General features: G+C 44.4%; 1 protein-coding gene across 3 annotated transcripts in view; it reads right to left on the bottom strand.

Moving 5' to 3' along the window:
• The window catches only part of LOC129172436 (kelch-like protein 29), a 241953-nt gene that overhangs the window by 105510 nt on the left and 114955 nt on the right, over positions 1-21488 (bottom strand). For all 3 annotated transcript variants that reach the window (XM_054762143.1, XM_054762142.1, XM_054762144.1), the window contains exons 3-4: positions 10421-10559; positions 3285-3788 (exon numbers count right to left, since the gene is read on the bottom strand). In XM_054762143.1, the coding sequence (XP_054618118.1) occupies positions 3285-3788; positions 10421-10559 (643 nt within the window). The remainder of the gene's footprint in view (positions 1-3284; positions 3789-10420; positions 10560-21488) is intronic.

The following is a 21488-nucleotide window of genomic DNA, read 5'->3' as shown; positions in this document are numbered from 1 at the left end:
ATTGTAAATGAGCTGATATCATCCTTGAATCAGCAACCACAAATCATGATACGAATCAAATTGTTATTAAAACAAATCGATACACCCCTTCTATAAAGTATCGTATTGTCTTATTATTACTGTATTATTCTTATTATATATTATATTCTTATGATATTAATTATCTTATAATTATTATTATTATTATATTATCTTATTATTATTATTATTATTACTATTATATAGTATCTTATTGTCTATAGTTATGAATGTGATACAAGTTATTGGGAAACATCATTCACAGGCAATTGCCCTTTTGGGTATTTATGTCTTAAATGTCTTATTTTCTCTTATTATGTCTACTGTATTGGGTAGTAGGAGTGTAGCGGTGACTGTAGGGGTGTTTGTTCATGTCTAGGGCTCTAATCATGTTCAAAAGCGTATTTAGAAGGTGGTAAACAGGTTTTCTTTGCTGTAACTAGTAAAATATTCCACGTATAAATAAGGAATCCTACTTCATAGACATTCACTTATCAGGGTGGGCTCAGGAAGCAATGAAGCACCACAAAGGAGGGTTTAGTGTTCTGTATTGTCATTTGTAGTACAGTCAAACCTGTCTTAGCGGCCACCTTTATAGAACGACCACCTGCCTATAGCAGCCACTGAAAAATCCCCCGCAGCAAATTTACATGTTATAGACCCTGTGTATAGCAGTCACCGGTCCAACGCAGCCAGCGGCCACCCATTTTGTCTCCCTTGGTCAATATCTGACCGCATATAGCAGCCAAATTACCGACTCAAGTAGAAGCTTCATGCACAAAAACGTTTTGTTTTTCAATCAATGAAGCCGTCGTGTGTAGACTTTAATTACTGAGTCCTAGCTCAGTCACAATCATTCACAAGATCCACACAAACTGTCAGTTGTTCCACATAAAAAAGCCGTCTTCTTTTGAGCTTGCTATTTCCTGGTCAAACATGTAACTTTAAGAGCATTTGCACCAAAACATTACCGCAAAGTAGGCTGGGATAAGGCTGGGATACAATAAAAAAAAACATACGCTAGCATGCATGTGGCAGCGGGAGCAAAACTGAGTTGGGTTGTACTTAATTGAAGTATTTTAGAATGTACTCACGTTATTTTTCATCAATCCTCATCCACAAATCCATCAAAGTCCTCATCTTCTGTATTCGACACAAACAAAGCCGTCTTCTTTTCCGTTCGCTACTAGTCTGTTAACTTGTCAGTGTTATTCAGCTCCGAAGCAAAGAAGGAAACTTCTCCTGTTGCTTCTGCCAACTTTATTTCTTGAACGCGGCCACCAGACAGCAGCTCAGAACACACACACATCTCTCAGCATCGTCTCTCCTTCCTGCTTGCCCACAAGGCAAAGGTTAAACAAGCCCCACTACATAGCTGTCCAGCCAATGCCTGTAAGAAATGACACCGTTTATTTCCTGGTGTGCACTGGTCAGTACTGTAATGCCGCTTGTTGTGGGGAAGGAGAGACTCACGTCGCCGATGCACTTTAATGGCTTTATTAACAGCGGAGAACACTGCAGGACTTTACATCCACGCCAACATAAACACACTTCCCAACTCTCTCCAAACTCACAGCTAGCACTGAGCCTAGCTCTCCTGCTCGGGACGCCCACCGTCACTTCCCATCACTTCCTGATGAACTAAAGCTGTAATGACACTCTGCCGTATAAAAAGTAAAATATTAAAAACAAGCGTAAGACATTACTAGCACAGCTTTGTTCTGTGGGTGGTGGATATATTCTATCAGTTATTATTAAGCCTCTAGCTTCCTTTTAGTAAGTAAAAACCTTGGCTATGATTGCACTACATTGTCATGTAGACCTACAAAGTACACTTGGAAGAACAAGAGGTGAATAAATGTATTGCAACTGATGTGAAACTGATGAGGGGTAGGATTAAATAAGCTTTGCTTCTTCCTACTCCTTTTTGGACATGCAAAATTGTGAATTGTACTATGTGATGTGCTACTGTTTGACTCATATGCATGTTCAGGATGAATTAAAACCATGAACCATGATAATAACAAGCCTAGTAGTGCTGTACAACTTTTATCCACAGTTTGCAGTGCCCTCTACTGGTCAACATTATTATTATTACTATTTTTCCCCTTTTTTTCCTTTTTTTTTCCTCTACTGGTCAACATTCAAACTGGACGCCAACCTGTCTATAGAGGCCACCTGTCTATAGCGGCCACTTTTGCAGACTCCCTCTAGTGGCCGCTATAGACAAGTTTGACTGTATTTGTATTTGATAGTGATTGATATCATCCACAGGCAATCATCATTTCTGCTGGGATGAATGGAAATTCATCTTTTTTAATGTCACCTGTTTTTGGATGACTAAGCCTGGTAAAAAAAGACCGCTAAAAGGCGTGGCCAAAGAGATGCAGCATGCATGTTGCCACAGCAGCAGTTTTATCAGAACTATTGTACTTTCCTACTTGATGATGGGATTGGTCAAGCATTGGAATGATTCTCCAGTTAGTTTGTAAGTCTGTGAATGGAAGGAAGCGTTGATGCTCTGCTAGCTAGCTCGGTAGCGCCTTCAAATGCCAGGCAGCTGTACGAATCCGCATATGACGCCTTCATGAACGCCTGTCCTGCGACGGGAGGCGTTGAAGTGGGATAAACGCTGTGGAAGGAACACAACGCTGTTGGCGTGTCGGAGGGAGGTGGGTGTAGCCGTGCGCGTGTCTGCTTAATGGAACGTGACAGCAAAACAACAAAAAGCTCATTTTATAGAAGTGAAGCAACAATCTGCTTTAATTATCCATTTGCAATTCTACCTACTGTCTCATTCCAACCTGTTGCAGGCAGGCCACTAAATAATTGCTTTTGTGCAATCTACCAGTTCATTTGCCTTTGTTTTATTGATCGCAGTGAGTTGGGGATGGGCGGGGGGGGGGGGGGGGGGGGGGGGGGGGGGGGGGGGGGGGTGAAAAGCATCGAAATGAAAAGCTTCATTAAATGTGAAAATTGTACAGGGAATTGGCGAACATCTGTTTCCTGGCGTGGGTGCTAAACTCCAAGGTTAAAAGCAAACACAACAAAGCCGTGAAGCACAAACATGGCCGCTCCCCGGAAGTTGTTTGCATGCCAGCCTGAGGGGGTTATGGGCGTCAAGATAAACCTGGACCAGATGCGGGGATGCTACAGGTGAGCAGGGGGTCTCAAGCGGTCACCTTGTTATGTTTTGAAGGCATTACCAAGCTTAGCATTCCAAGCTAGCATGCTAAGGTAAATATGAAATAGTCATGGTTGCTTACCTTTGGGATGTCCCGGATCACTGAACTCATACTTCCCCATCCCGACCGTCCGCAGCATTTGCAGCCCGTTAGGAGCGTCCTGATTGTCGACTGTGAGTGGGGCCTGGGCGCCGGCGGCCTGCCCATTGGTGAGAGGCGCCGTCGGGAGCCGGATGAGGTTTGGGTGAGAGCTCAAGTGGCCGTTACCCATCATGCCGTGAGGGCCAGGGTGAACCACCTGGCCCGGCTGGGCGGCCAGGGTGGACGGCGCCACGTACGGCGGCTGGCTGGGCATGCTGAGGACCATGGCGGGTGGCTGGGTGGTGGACTGGGGTGTCAGCTGGAAGTGGGCGGTCATGAGCGGGTGCTGCGGGGGCACCGGTGTCTGGATGGAGGGCGTCACCCCGCTGACGGGGGACTGGGCTGTCACGCTGTGATTGTAAGACGGCGGCTGAGGGAGGGGGTAGGTGTGGGGGAGGAGATTGGACTGGCTGGCAGTGGCGACCGGCGCCACCCAGGTGGGACCTACAGGAAGACCAAAACAAAACACAGCCACTTTTAGAAGAGCTGGGGGCAGATGGGGTGCACCTGTGTTGCTATACTTGGTTTGCATCAACATACGCATCACGTACACCCTCATCACATACGCCCTCATCACGTAAGCCCTCATCACGTACGCCCTCATCACATACGCCCTCATCACGTACACCCTCATCACGTACACCCTCATCACATACGCCCTCATCACGTACGCCCTCATCACGCATGCCCTCATCACGTACGCCCTCATCACGTACGCCCTCATCACGCATGCCCTCATCACGTACGCCCTCATCACGCATGCCCTCATCACGTACGCCCTCATCACGTACGCCCTCATCACGCATGCCCTCATCACGTACGCCCTCATCACGCATGCCCTCATCACGTACGCCCTCATCACGCACGCCCTCATCACGTACACCCTCATCACGTACGCCCTCATCACGTACACCCTCATCACATACGCCCTCATCACGTACGCCCTCATCACGTACGCCCTCATCACGTACACCCTCATCACGTACGCCCTCATCACGTACACCCTCATCATGTACGCCCTCATCACGCATGCCCTCATCATGTACGCCCTCATCACGCATGCCCTCATCACGCATGCCCTCATCACGTACGCCCTCATCACGTACGCCCTCATCACGTACACCCTCATCACGTACGCCCTCATCACGTACACCCTCATCACGTACGCCCTCATCACGCATGCCCTCATCACGTACGCCCTCATCACGTACGCCCTCATCACGCATGCCCTCATCACGTACGCCCTCATCACGCATGCCCTCATCACGTACGCCCTCATCACGCACGCCCTCATCACGCACGCCCTCATCACGTACGCCCTCATCACGCACGCCCTCATCACGCACGCCCTCATCACGTACGCCCTCATCACGTACGCCCTCATCATGTACGCCCTCATCACGTACGCCCTCATCACGTACATGATACCGTAAATCACGTACATGATACAGTACATCACGTACATGATACCGTACATCATATACATGATATTGTACATCACGTACATGATATCGTACACCGCGTACATGATATCGTACATCACGTACATGATACCGTACATCATATACATGATATCGTACATCGCGTACATGATATCGTACATCGCGTACATGATATCGTACATCGCGTACATGATATCGTACATCACGTACATGATATCGTACACCGCGTACATGATATCGTACATCACGTACATGATACCGTACATCACGTACATGACACCGTACATCACGTACATGATACCGTAAATCACGTACATGATATCGTACATCACGTACCTGATATCGTACATCACGTACATGATACCGTAAATCACGTACATGATATTGTACATCACGTACATGATACCGTACATCACGTACATGATACCGTAAATCACGTACATGATACCGTAAATCACGTACATGATATCGTACATCACGTACATGATATCGTACACCGCGTACATGATATCATACATCACGTACATGATACCGTACATCATATACATGATACCGTACATCACGTACATGATACAGTACATCACGTACATGATACCGTACATCACGTACATGATACCGTACATCACGTACATGATACCGTACATCATGTACAGGATACCGTACATCGCGTACAGGATACCGTACATCCTCATCACCAGAAGTTATTTTAGTGGACCACGGCATCTTCTAAAAATTTAGCTTAACAAGAAAAAAAACATAAAAAATGGAAAAATCAGCAGCAATTTTACAAGAATAAAGTGAAAATATTAAAAGTTTGAGAATAATGTCATGAGAAAAATGTGTCTTTTTAGTATCATAAAGTTGAAATATTGAAAAAATAAGACCTTTTTTGAAGTGGAAATATTACAGGATTTTTTCAATACATTTGAATGTTTGATTTATTTCCATTGTAAGTCGTAATATGAGAAACAAATTAGGTTGGGCAAACAGTGATAACATCACGGGAATAAAGGCAAACCTTCATGGCAACAAAGTCAAAAAGATTGAAAAAGAGCCAAGAATGAAGTTGATATATAGCAATGAATCAGGTTTTTCCATGAATACCACAGAGCTGAGATGACATAACTTTTTAGTGCATTTTCACTGTGTGTCCCTGGCTGGAGGAAAAGGTTTGCCCCCCCATTCTGCAGTTGAAAGTGTCATTAGTAATGAAAGTGAAGGTGGTGTTGATGAGATGAAAAGCAAAAGGTGAAGCTGCTAATATGCTAATGCTAAGTGCATGTAAAAGAGTACAAGTGTTTTACTGTGAAAGTGAAACGCGTGCACATTGCGGCCATTGTGGGGCTGCATGCACATGCTGTGTGAAAGGCACACTGATGCGTAAGCCACAGACAAAGCTGAGAACAGGATCTGACAGCTCATTTTAAGTCCGCTATTAGATGATCAAATAGAGAGAAGAGCGCATGAGAGGACTTCCAAATTGACAACGCTCCTCCATGAATCACAAACCACCTCTCAGGCTCCGCTTGGCTTTCCATAAGCGGTGGGCTGCTTAATTAGCGGCAGACGAGAGGCAAATGAAAGCAGAAAAACAACGGAAGAGGCGGAGAAACACAACAGATGCTCACACGCAGGTGTACCGCAGGCAATTAGCACTCAGACGCACTGCATGGACCCGACTCAAACGCTCACTTCCTGCCACCAGCACGCTTCACATTCTGACTGGAATACGCCACCAAAACTAGCCAAGTCCAACACAATGACATCAACCTGTACCGATGGCTTAGAATGCATCATGGGGCAGAGAATGGATGTTTAGTTCACACACCGCAAGGCATGCTGGGTAATCAGCCTAACCCTAACCCTCTAGATGCTCCTTATCACAAAGGCGACTAGCAACAAATCTAGTGACTTTTTCTGGCCTTACTGACGACTTGACCTAAAAGTACGTACAGTAATTCCTCCTTCATCACCCTCATTTTATCCCAGTACAATCCCTTATTCACAAATGGAACATTTTCATGTAGAAAACCTGTCTACCACTTTCTAAATACACTTTTTAATTACCCAATATAGTAGACAGAAATAAAATATAAATACACTTTTTAACATTACTAGACATGAAATAACACCCCTATAGTCACCTTCACTCTCCTATTACCAAATATAATAGACATAAGACATAAATAAAACATAAGACATAGAAACACTGTTTTTTACCATTATTACAGCCCTCTGGACATGAAATAACACCCCTATAGTCACCTTTACACTGGTATTGCCCAATATAGTAGACATAATAAGACATAAATAAGACATATAAGACATAAAAACCCTGTTTACCACCTTGTAAATACACTTTTTAACAATATTAAACAATAAATAACAACCCTCTAGTCATCTTCACTCTCCTATTACCAAATATTGTAGACATAACGCATAAATAAAACATAAGACATAGAAACGCTGTTTTAAATACGCTTTTTAACATTACTAGACGTGAAATAACACCCCCATAGTCACCTTCACACTCCTATTACCAAATATAGTGGACATAATAAGAGGATAATAAGTGGTGAACAACGGCAGCTTCTCCTTTTCTTTCTTTAGCTCCTTCACAGGCGCCATTTAGCCTTTGGCCCTTTGACTCAGCGCTTTGCTATTTTTGGAGCACAGCAGACATGCAGGGTGGGCCTGTTATTAGGCATGGGGAGGGGCGCTCAGCATCCAGCGCCTCAGGGCAGGAAATGATTGGCTCAGGGAGCCCAGGATGGCAAACGTACGACTGACCACGACAATGTGTTTGCTTTTTTATGACGGTGGCTAAACTTCTAAAATGATGATGTTGATCTTAGATGGAGGTCCATTCAACCTACGGGAGGGGGCAAACAGGCGTAGACGTTCTTATGGACAATAGGAATGTTTTCAGATGAATAAGATGATTCATGCGTTCATGCACAGCAGGCGTGTCCAAACTAAAGGTGCGTGCAGAAAAATGCAGGGACGCATTTTGTACATGAGAGATGCTAAAATCCAATGTAGGCCAATCATATGCTGAGCTATCTCAACAAAAACATCTTAGCTGACTAAGCTAATTAGTCTGACGTTTATTTTTACAACAAGCAGAGGGCCAATAAAAACCTAAATGGAAACCCGTCATGCACAGTCACAATAAAAAGTAAGCAAACGTCCACAAATGTTGCTGGGCTAAAAATGTTCAAGTCTGTCATAAAGATACTGTACCAGTCAAAAGTTTATAGTCACCTTCTCATTCAAAAACATGACAAAGTGACTCCAAACGTTTGACTGCTACTGTATCTTTATGGCAATGCTTTCTTTCTTTCTCAACAGTTTCCAGGACGTTTGAATAAATGTCTTCATTTGTAATAAAACATACTTTATGTTCTACATGGCCAACACATGATGAGCACATGACCAACGCATGATGAGCACATGGCCAACACATGATGAGCACATGACCAACGCATGATGAGCACATGGCCAACGCATGATGAGCACATGACCAACGCATGATGAGCACATGGCCAACGCATGATGAGCACATGACCAACGCATGATGAGCACATGACCAACACACGATGAGCACATGACCAACACACGATGAGCACATGACCAACACACGATGAGCACATGACCAACGCATGATGAGCACATGGCCAACGCATGATGAGCACATGACCAACACACGATGAGCACATGACCAACGCACGATGAGCACATGACCAACACATGATGAGCACATGACCAACACACGATGAGCACATGACCAACACATGATGAGCACATGACCAACACATGATGAGCACATGATGAGCACATGACCAACACACGATGAGCACATGACCAACACATGATGAGCACATGACCAACGCATGATGAGCACATGGCCAACGCATGATGAGCACATGACCAACGCATGATGAGCACATGACCAACACACGATGAGCACATGACCAACACACGATGAGCACATGACCAACACATGATGAGCACATGACCAACGCATGATGAGCACATGGCCAACGCATGATGAGCACATGACCAACACATGATGAGCACATGACCAACACATGATGAGCACATGATGAGCACATGACCAACACACGATGAGCACATGACCAACACATGATGAGCACATGACCAACACATGATGAGCACATGACCAACACATGATGAGCACATGATGAGCACATGACCAACACATGATGAGCACATGACCAACGCATGATGAGCACATGACCAACGCATGATGAGCACATGACCAACACACGATGAGCACATGACCAACACACGATGAGCACATGACCAACACATGATGAGCACTTGACCAACACATGATGAGCACATGACCAACACATGATGAGCACATGACCAACACATGATGAGCACATGACCAACACATGATGAGCACATGATGAGCACATGACCAACACACGATGAGCATATGACCAACACATGATGAGCACATGACCAACACATGATGAGCACATGACCAACTGGGTCAACAGGGCGGATAAACCTGGCCTGGGGGCTGTTTTTTTATTGGCCAGTGGCACATTCTAAAAAACATCATTTAACAAAAAAATAGAAAAATCTGCAGCAATTTTACAAAAATAACATCAAAATATGAAGAGACAAAAGTTGTAATCTAGTGAGAAAAAGGGAATTGTATGAGAATTGTGAAATTATGAGGAACAATATCGTCATTTTAGTAGGATTAAGCTGAAATATCAAAGAAAAAAGTAAACATTTGTCATGATTCTATATGATGTAAGTTATTTGGAAGTTCCAATCTGTTTATATTCAACTAACAAAACAGTTGGCATTGTGGGGAAAAAGTTCTAATATTATGGAAATAAAGTCAGAATGTTATACATTTTTGAAGATGATTTGACAAGAAACTTGAAACATTTGCAAAGTAAAAAAAACAAAACAAAAATGGTTAAAAAAAAAAGTGCAAAGAGCGGAGTTTAAATGAATAATGCCTTTTCACCCACATGACAAATATAAATATATATAAAATATAATATAAATATATATATAATCATAAACGTGTTAGCAAGTGCTCCTTTCATGCTGCACTATGACAAAGTTAGGACACCCCGGGTCTCTGCTGACATGCATGATTAGTTCATGTCTAAAGTACATGTACAGCAGGGGTCACCAACGTGGTGCCCGCGGGCACCAGGTAGCCCCCCACGACCACATGAGGTGCCCGCAAGTCTGCTTTTCATTCAGGTTTCCAGTTAATAATGAAAGAACAGTAGAAAGAAATGCATTGTGAAATACAACATGTGAGTTGTGGACACCAGCATTTTGTTCATGTTCTGGTAAAACAAGCATATTCACTTTGTTTGGGTTTAAAATAAGCTCTGAAAAGAAATGTTACAAAAATGAGTAGCTCTTGGCCTTTTTCATTTTGTAAAAGTAGCTCTCACAAGGAAATACGTTGGTGACCCCTGATCTAGTGTATATGTGTGAAATATGTGGAGTGGGGGGAGAGGTGGGAACATAGCTATCCAGGATGCTTATTAGCATTAGCAGCTAGCCATAGCACGAACATGTATGATGATGCAGAGTGTGTGTGTGTGTGTGTGTGCTTGTGCGTGTTACCTGTGGCCTCGCCGTCTCGATGCTGCTTGCTGGGGGGCTCGTCGGTGTCCCACGGCGTGAGCTGGTTGATGGGCATCTGCCCCCACCTCACCCCTGGCGTGAGCAGCAGGCCGGAGCTTTGGTTGTCACCTGGCGACACCTGCACAACCACAACACAACTCATTCATCTTATATGGTATACAGTATACCATCTTATATACAGTATATTCACATAGCACTTATAGTGTAAATATCATCTCATACTGCACTTATACTGTAAATATCATCTCATACAGCACTTATAGTGTATATATCATCTCATATAGCACTTATACGGTATACAGTATATCATCTCATACAGCACTTATACTGTATATATGATCTCATATAGCATTTATAGTGTATATATCATCTCATACAGCACTTATCGTGTATATATCATCTCATATAGCACTTATACTGTATATATCATCTCATCTCTATCGGCAGGGTTCATCATGAACTTTCATTTAGCCGCTCAGACTTTGGCTTTCTTCTGCGCCGGGAGAATGCAGCAGCCTGCGGGCCTGGTGAGCTGAATACCGGGCGAGCAAAGCATCCGAGGCAGAAACGAGGCAAGCGAGCCGGCCTGCATGCTAGGCTAAAAGCTAGAGCGACGAGGCCACCGCTACCAAGCCTGCTGCTAGCCAACGTCCGCTCTCTTGAAAACAAGATGGACGAACTAAGAGCAAGGATTACAGCTCAACGTGAGATCAGGGAATGCTGTGTCCTCACCTTCACAGAAACCTGGCTGACGGAGGATATACCGGACTCGGCGATGCAGTTGGAAACATTTGCCACGTATCGGGGTGATCGGACTTTAGCGTCTGGTAAACACAGAGGTGGCGGCGTCTGTGTTTACGTAAACAAACGGTGGTGCACAGACGTACAGACGATGGAAAAGCACTGCTCGCAGGACATTGAGCTGCTGATGGTGAAATGCAGACCTTTTTATTTGCCTCGTGAGTTTAGTGCTGTGTATTTAACTGCTGTTTACATCCCACCACGAGCTAACACCGCTAACGCACTAGGCCTCCTGCATGACATCATCAATAAACACGAGACCAAATACCCGGACGCTGTATTTATTATATCTGGCGATTTCAATCACTGTAACCTCAGGACTGTCCTCCCCAAATATTACCAGCATGTGAGCTTTCCCACAAGGGAAAATAACATCCTGGACCAAGTCTACAGCAACATGAAAGGTGCTTTGAAGGCTGTTCCAAGACCCCACTTTGGAAAGGCCGACCACATCTCCATATTCCTTTATCCAACGTACAGACAACTTCTTAAACAAGCTCCCCCTGTACGTACAGCAGTTAAAGTATGGAATGAAGAAACTGATCAAGTACTTCAGGACTGCTTTGGCTGCACAAACTGGGATGTGTTTAAAACTGCAGCGGGGAGGGAAGATTGTACTGTTGATTTGGATGAATATGCTTCTGCTGTTACTGGCTACATTAGCACATGCATAGAGACTGTTACCACCACCAAGTATTACAGAAAATACCCTAACCAAAAACAGTGGATGAACTGTGATGTAAGGGCTAAGCTACGTGCTCGTTCGACTGCATTTGTCATGGGCACCGCTGATGACTACAAAAAGGCCAGATATGACCTGAGGAGGTCCATACGAGAGGCCAAAAGACAGTACAGACAGAAGCTGGAGGGCTACTATTCCACCTCAGACGCTCGGCGCATGTGGGCGGGGCTCCAGCACATCACAGACTATTGACAGCGGAGTAGCGTAGCCACGTCCAGCCAAACCACACTTCCAGATGAGCTGAACGAGTTCTATGCCCGCTTTGACACCCAAACTCCTGATGAGCAGAGAGGGTGGCTGGACTTGGGGAGCACACAGGACTCACCTCTCATGGTGACATCAGCTGATGTGCGCAGGGTTCTGAACAAAACAAACCCACGAAAAGCAGCAGGCCCAGACAACATCTCAGGACGTGCACTTCGGGTTTGCTCATCAGAGCTAGCTGATGTGCTTGCTGACATATTTAACCTGTCGCTTGCACAAGCATCTGTACCGACCTGCTTTAAGTCCACCACCATAGTGCCCGTACCCAAGAAGAGCAACATGACCTGCTTGAATGACTATCGCCCTATAGCACTCACTCCTATTGTTATGAAGTGCTTTGAAAGAATAGTCATGACCCACATCAAAAAGAGCATCCCGGCGGCAACTGTGGACCCTCTACAGTTTGCATATTGCCAGAACCGGTCCACGGATGATGCAGTCAACACTGCCATCCACACAGCCCTTTCTCACCTACAGGGCCAGGACACATATGTCAGAATGCTATTTATAGACTATAGCTCTGCATTTAACACAGTCAGCCCCCACAAACTCACAGATAAGCTCCACACACTTGGCCTGTCTCCCTCCCTCTGTAACTGGGTGTTTAACTTTCTCACAGGCAGGCCCCAGTCAGTCAGAGTCCACAATTGCACATCCAGCTCAAGAATTGTGAGCACTGGGACCCCACAGGGGTGTGTGCTGAGTCCGCTCCTCTACACGCTCTTCACCTACGATTGCGTGGCCTCCCAGAACAACACCAGCATCATTAAATTTGCGGATGACACTACAGTCATCGGACTGATCACTGGTGGTGTTGAAACATCATACAGAAGAGAGGTGGCGGACCTCATAGCTTGGTGTCGTGATAACAATCTCCTTCTCAATACAGATAAGACTAAAGAGATGATCATCGACCCAAGAACAAGGGAAAAGGAGCCGCATAGACCCCTGTTTATTGATGAGACTGAGGTGGAGAGGGTGAAAACCTTCAAGTTCCTTGGCACACACATCAGCGAGGACCTCATCTGTTCTCACAACACCCAACAAATTATGAAGAAGTCCCAAAGGAGACTGTAATTCCTGAGAAGATTGAGGAAATTTGGCATGCCCACCACAATCCTTAGTTGCTTCTACAGATGCACTATGGAAAGTGTCCTTACAGCCTTCATCACTGTTTGGTACGGTAACTGTACAACACGTGATAGGAAGGCACTCCAGCGGGTGATCAAGACCTCACAGAACATTGTTGGGGCAGCCCTCCCCTCAATGCAAGACATTTATAAATCTAGAGTCCTACGAAGAACACACAACCTCATCAAGGACAGCACACATCCACAACACTCATTCTTCACACTCCTACCGTCAGGCAGACGCTACAGGAGTTTGAAGTCCAGGACCACAAGGCTGGCAAACAGCTTTTACCCACAGGCCATCAGGCTTCTCAACGAAGCACTCACACACGCCGCACGCAACACACGCACACACTCATAGCACTTTATTTGTATTATTTATCTGTATTAATGTCTCTTCTGTTGTTGTTGCTTAATTTATTGGTATTTATGTTTCTTATGTTCTTATTCTTTCTTGTGTTTTCTTTCTTTTCTTGGGAGAATGAACAGAATAAGAATTCCATTGCTTAGTATAACTGCTGTTTTACTATGCATATGACAATAAAACTCTTGAATCTTGAATATAGCACTTATAGTGTATATATCATCTCATATGCAGTATATTCTTATATAGCACTTAGAGTGTATATTCAGTGTCATCTTATATCCATATATTGATATCCAGTCATCAAACAACCAAGCAATGTGGTCAATGTGTGTTAAACTATGTGAAGGAAAGTTAGCTTAGTCTTCTAGCTGCCAGAGACAGTTAGTGCGATCCATAACATGATACTGTATCGTTCATAATCAACAATGAATTGATTTTATTTAGACAACATGAGGACCAATTTAAAAATAAAAAAAACAAGCTGCAGGCAGAAAATGCCCCCCATGCCACACTTTGGGCACCCTTCATGATTTAGGCTACTTTTCTCTTTTAATTATGTTTCCCCTCCAAAGATATGCAGTTTTTCAGCATAAAAGCGCACGTCATTCAGCCCAAGCACTGAGTGAAATCTACGTAGTTATTCCGTGAGTAAATGATTAGGATGTCATGACCGTGCTGTGAGAAGAACAACAATCATTTTATTTAGCATCAAAATATCCCTTCTGAGGAGTCAAAAAGCACTTCTTTTATCAGAATAAAGACGGATTTATTTGCAGCGGATGTGTGAAATACTGTGCCGGGTGAACGCAGGCTGATGAAACACCAGGTCAATCCCCACCCGACCCCACGAGATCTCGCCTCTCGGCCGAGGCTGACAAGCAGGCCGAGCCGCATCGCGTCCTTACGGCCCCGCCGAGGTTTTCCAAGGTAATAGAAAAGGCCCGGATCCCTCGGAGCCTGGCTCCATCCCGCCGTTCCATTATCCTCCCTGACCCGCTGTCCATTCCATCAACCGCCAGGCGACCCGGCGGCCGTGTTGACAGAAGCCACAAAGTTTGGTTTTGGGGAATTGGTGAGCAGCTTAGCATGCAGACGTGCTATCTTTAAAGCAGGATGAAAAGTCACTTCCAGCAGAGCAGACAAGTGGAATGTGGTCCACTTGGAGATAAATCCCTGCTTCCCTGCCACTCTGACAGTTGTGGGCTCGCTGGAAGCAAAAAGAACACAAAAAAAAAAAAAAACACAAAAGGAGGAGGGAAAAGAGTGATGGAGCGAGGGAATGAAGGCGGGTTCAGGCCCGAGAAGACGAGCTGTCAGCTTCTTCCGTCCACTTCAACCTGTCAACTGAAACGCTTTACTCACAGAACGCCCGCATCGCTCCGTCCCGTCGACCAGCCCGGGAGACTCCAAACATTTCCAAGGCGAGGAGACGCTTCTTCACGGCCGATATTTGTTTTAATGAGCACTTCCTCTTCCTCCACACTTTCCCTCTCTGGCCGAGTAAAAGTCATCATTAAGGCTTGCAACTGACCTTCTTACTTTGCCCTCAGCATCGCCTCATGAAGACTTTACCCGAAAAACAGCAAGAAATCTAAGATGTCATTTATCCTGCAGAACGTACACGTATTCATCTTTAGCCACATGAAAACACATCACAGTGCACGCCACTCCAGCAGGTGGCGCCCATGTGCACGTGTCCACACAGCTCCATCCGCTGGATCTGCTGGGTCATTGCCCCACTCGGCCCCCATGCAACCAGAGCGTAACGTCCAGAGGACATCTTCTACACTTTGACTGCAAAATGGATTGTGTATGTTTGTGCAGAACCTGCTCACTCAAAATGCTAACAAATCACACAGAAAACCTTGAATGTGCCTCATCGAAGGATATGAAATGATTAATTGGTGATTCTTTGTGGGTTAATCGCATCTTGAAGCAAGTGAAGACTGAAAAGGAGGGACTGACAGAATATAACAGCCAAATATACATGTAAACAAATAGAAAACAACATGTAAATGTGACAATTCTTCATGTCCGGACTAAAGATGGGCATAGTAATGCACATTCATTGTGGATTAATTACGTCTTGAAGCATTGGGGCCAAAAGTGGGGGCTGACTGGATATAAATGAGATTGATAAATGAGATGTATTGGTCCCCAGGGGGAAATTCATCTTCATGGACTGTACATTCCAGGGACAATATCACACATCCACACCACAACAGTAGCAATCCTTCTAGAAACAACACCCAAATATGAAATGTCCTTATGTCGGGACTAAAGATAGTATTAGCACAGTCATGGATTAATTGCAGATTAATTGTTGATTAACTGCATTTAAAGCAAAACAGAGACTCAAAAGCGTAGACTGACAGGTTATAAGAGCTGAATACTGTATAGACATACTGTAAACATGCTAACATGACATTTCCTCATGTCAGGAGTACAGATGGGCACGGTTGTGCAGATTAATCGTTGATTAATCGCGTCTTAAAAATCTGGGGTCAAAATGGAGTGCAGTACTTGGCTGCAGCCAGCGAAGGTGCTGTTGATTAGACTAGTTTGCCAACTGAAGAGGAACAATATTACATAAGCAGCATGTATCATGTAGATTTACAGAAAGAAAGAAAAATAATTTTTCCACAAGTCAAAAGAAACAAAGTCCAAGATCTGAAAAAACAAGGAGAAAAAGAAAATAATGAAAGGCAGCAGGGAGCTACACGCTAGCTATTTATGAAGAATGCAGGTCTACTGAAGGTTCTGTTCCTTCTGTTTTATTTTGCCCCGCACGGTTCCAGCCGCCTCATAGCGGGGCGGCCATTATCACGGGGCAGCAGACGCTACCTCGGACAGGACAGAAAGCATGCTGGGGTCGGGGGGAGTAAGATAAATCAGTTTGGAGCTGCAGCAAAGCCGTTAGGTGCACGTGAGCAAGACGGCCGGGGGTCGGGCCCACGCATGAGCGGTTGCAGTGCACGGAGAGCGCACGCGGTACTGTAAATACGAGGTGCCATCACGCAAGGCGGGTAGGAAGCAGCGACAAAGCTCTCAGTGTCACGCAGGAACGTTTATTCTTCTCTTATCCAAAGTACCTGAGATAAAGACCATCTAAAATACACACACACGCAGTACACATATACACATATATGTACACACATGCAGTACACATATACACATACATGTACACACATACAGTACAAAAATACACCTACATGTACACACATGCAGTACACATATACACCTACTTTACATATACACACATACAGTACACATATACACATACATATACACACAGAGTACACATATACACATACATGTACACAAACACAGTACACATATACACCTACATGTACACACATACAGTACACATATACACATACATGTACACACACACAGTACACATATACACATACATACACACATAGAGTACACATATACATCTACATGTACACACATACAGTACACATATACACATACATATACACACATAGAGTACACATATACACATACATGTACACACACACAGTACACATATACACCTACATGTACACACATACAGTACACATATACACATACATATACACACATAGAGTACACATATACACATACATGTACACACACACAGTACACATATACACCTACATGTACACACATACAGTACACATATACACATACATGTACACACACACAGTACACATATACACCTACATGTACACACATACAGTACACATATACACATACATGTACACACACACAGTACACATATACACCTACATGTACACACATACAGTACACATATACACATACATGTACACACATACAGTACACATATACACCTACATGTACACACATACAGTACACATATACACCTACATATACACACATACAGTACACATATACACATACATGTACACACATACAGTACACATATACAGTACACCTACATGTACACACATACAGTACATACAGTATGCACACATCAATGGCAGATGAACAAAGTCATACCAAAGCAATAAAGAAGATATTAAAAGTGTAAATTTAAGGCAATAAAAAGCAGAGCCAAAATGTCTAGAAAAAGCATACTGCAATAAAATATTGATAGATTGGAAAGAAAGATGCATTCAAGATATGGAAGAGACTAAACAAACGTCATGATTCCTTATTTGAAACACTGATCACCTTTTTTCATCTTTACAAGAAAAAAGTTGATTTATTTTAGCAATCAAAGACGTTTATGAAAAGTATATGTATTGTATATATTGTACCCATTTACACTTCATGGAAACCAAGTACACCAGTATTCATATTTGCCTCGAGAGTTTAGCGCTGTGTATTTAACTGCTGTTTACATCCCACCACAAGCTAACACCGCTAACGCACTAGGCCTCCTGCATGACATCATTGATAAACACGAGACCAAACACCCAGACGCTGTATTCATTATATCTGGCGATTTCAACCACTGTAACCTCAGGACTGTTCTCCCCAAATATTACCAGCATGTAAGCTTTCCCACAAGGGAAAATAACATCCTGGACCAAGTCTACAGCAACATGAAAGGTGCTTTGAAGGCTGTTCCAAGACCCCACTTTGGAAAGGCCGACCACATCTCTATATTCCTTTATCCAACATACAGACAACTTCTTAAACAAGCTCCCCCTGTAAGTACAGCAGTTAAAGTGTGGAATGAAGAAACTGATCAAGTACTTCAGGACTGCTTTGGCTGCACAAACTGGGATGTTTTTAAAACTGCAGCGGGGAGGGAAGATTGTACTGTTGATTTGGATGAATACGCGTCTGCTGTTACTGGCTACATTAGCACATGCATAGAGACTGTCACCACCACCAAGTATTACAGAAAATACCCTAACCAAAAACAGTGGATGAACTGTGATGTAAGGGCTAAGCTACGTGCTCGTTCGACTGCATTTGTCATGAGCACCGCTGATGACTACAAAAAGGCCAGATATGACCTGAGGAGGTCCATACGAGAGGCCAAAAGACAGTACAGACAGAAGCTGGAGGGCTACTATTCCACCTCAGACCCTCGGCGCATGTGGGCGGGGCTCCAGCACATCACAGACTATTGACAGCGGAGTAGCGTAGTCACGTCCAGCCAAACCACACTTCCAGATGAGCTGAATGAGTTCTATGCCCGCTTTGACACCCAAACTCCTGATGAGCAGAGAGGGTGGCTGGACTTGGGGAGCACACAGGACTCACCTCTCATGGTGACATCAGCTGATGTGCGCAGGGTTCTGAACAAAACAAACCCACGAAAAGCAGCAGGCCCAGACAACATCTCAGGACGTGCACTTCGGGTTTGCTCATCAGAGCTAGCTGATGTGCTTGCTGACATATTTAACCTGTCGCTCACACAAGCATCTGTACCGACCTGCTTTAAGTCCACCACCATAGTGCCCGTACCCAAGAAGAGCAACGTGACCTGCTTGAATGACTATCGCCCTATAGCACTCACTCCTATTGTCATGAAGTGCTTTGAAAGAATAGTCATGACCCACATCAAAAAGAGCATCCCGGCGGCAACTGTGGACCCTCTACAGTTTGCATATTGCCAGAACCGGTCCACGGATGATGCAGTCAACACTGCCATCCACACAGCCCTTTCTCACCTACAGGGCCAGGACACATACGTCAGAATGCTATTTATAGACTATAGCTCTGCTTTTAATACAGTCAGCCCCCACAAACTCACAAATAAGCTCCTCACACTTGGCCTGTCACCCTCCCTCTGTAACTGGGTGTTTAACTTTCTCACAGGCAGGCCCCAGTCAGTCAGAGTCCACAATCGCACATCCAGCTCAAGAATTGTGAGCACTGGGACCCCACAGGGGTGTGTGCTGAGTCCGCTCCTCTACACGCTCTTCACCTACGATTGCGTGGCCTCCCAGAACAACACCAGCATCATTAAATTTGCGGATGACACTACAGTCATCGGACTGATCACTGGTGGTGTCGAAACATCATACAGAAGAGAGGTGGCGGACCTCATAGCTTGGTGTCGTGATAACGATCTCCTTCTCAATACAGATAAGACTAAAGAGATGATCATCGACCCAAGAACAAGGGAAAAGGAGCCACATAGACCCCTGTTTATTGCTGAGACTGAGGTGGAGAGGGTGAAAACCTTCAAGTTCCTTGGCACACACATCAGCGAAGACCTCACCTGGTCTCACAACACCCAACAAATTCTGAAGACGTCCCAAAGGAGACTGTACTTCCTGAGAAGACTGAGGAAATTTGGCATGTCCACCACAATCCTGAGTTGCTTCTACAGATGCACTATCGAAAGTGTCCTTACCGCCTCCATCACTGTTTGGTACGGTAACTGTACAACACGTGATAGGAAGGCACTCCAGCGGGTGATCAAGACCTCACAGAACATTGTTGGGGCAGCCCTCCCCTCACTGCAAGACATTTATAAATCTAGAGTCCTACGCAGAACACACAACCTCATCAAGGACAGCACACATCCACAACACTCATTATTCACACTCCTACCGTCAGGCAGACGCTACAGGAGTTTGAAGTCCAGGACCACAAGGCTGGCAAACAGCTTTTACCCACAGGCCATCAGGCTTCTCAACCAAGCACTCACACACGCCGCACGCAACACACGCACACACTCATAGCACTTTATTTATTTATTTATTTATTTATTTGTATTAATGTCTCTTCTGTTGTTGTTGCTTAATTTATTGGTATTTATGTTTCTTATGTTTTATTCTTTCTTGTGTTTTCTTTCTTTTCTTGGGAGAATGAACAGAACAAGAATTTCATTGCATAGCAGAACCCCCTGTTTTACTATGCATATGACAATAAAACTCTTGAATCTTGAATATTCTTATTATGTCATCCTAACTCATTATTAGGACTGTCATTGTTTATTGCATCTTTTGCGTATGATCCACTGAAATGAGAAAACATGACTTTTATGTCTATTTTGACGTTATGCCTACATGAGAGAAGATTGAAACAACATGGCTACCATCACGACACACAGGTGCAGGAGACGTCTTCCTGTCTCACACACACACACACACACACACACACACACACACACACACACACACACGCATTGGAGTGATACAAATAAAGAGGTGAAGTGTGTGTGTGAGTGAGTGTGACATCACTTCTCATTCAGGCTGCAGTGTCAGCTCTCAAGTGCTGACATCTGTCGCCGAGGCAGGCGGGCGGGCGGGCGGTCTTGTGCCGCCATCTGGCCTCCACGAGTGTGTTTGTGTTTGTGTAAGACACAGGAGGCGCCTCCACGGGATGTGGGAGCTTTGATTGCTTGGAGTCATCGGCAACATCATCAGTGAAGTAAAGAGAAGGGATTGGCTCATCACTTTCACTTTCTCTTTCTATTCAATCCAAAGGCATATCAAGCGTAGCCATCATCCATCAACATAGATCAGCACAAGCTTTAAAGGAAAAGTGCACTTTTTGGGGGGAATTTTGCCCTAAAGATATAAAAACAGCTGAAAAGAGGCAAGTGATGACTGCACACATTCCACTTCTGAAAACAAGGTTTAGTGGTTTTCCATCCATGCTGTGAGCATGTAGTAACAGGTACATACTAAAACTCATGTTACGTTTGCGGCTCCAGCCTATTTTTCTTTTCTATAAGAGGGGGCAAAATGGCTCTTTTGATCGTAAAGGTTGCCAACCCCTGACCTCACGTCAAAAATGAAAACACGGCAGCTCCAATATGTAGCGTTA

Source organism: Dunckerocampus dactyliophorus, chromosome 19, assembly GCF_027744805.1.
Source record: "Dunckerocampus dactyliophorus isolate RoL2022-P2 chromosome 19, RoL_Ddac_1.1, whole genome shotgun sequence".
NCBI classification, from domain to species: Eukaryota; Metazoa; Chordata; class Actinopteri; order Syngnathiformes; family Syngnathidae; genus Dunckerocampus; species Dunckerocampus dactyliophorus.
Note: the sequence above shows the minus strand (reverse complement) of the source record. Positions and strands in the feature narration are given on the sequence as shown.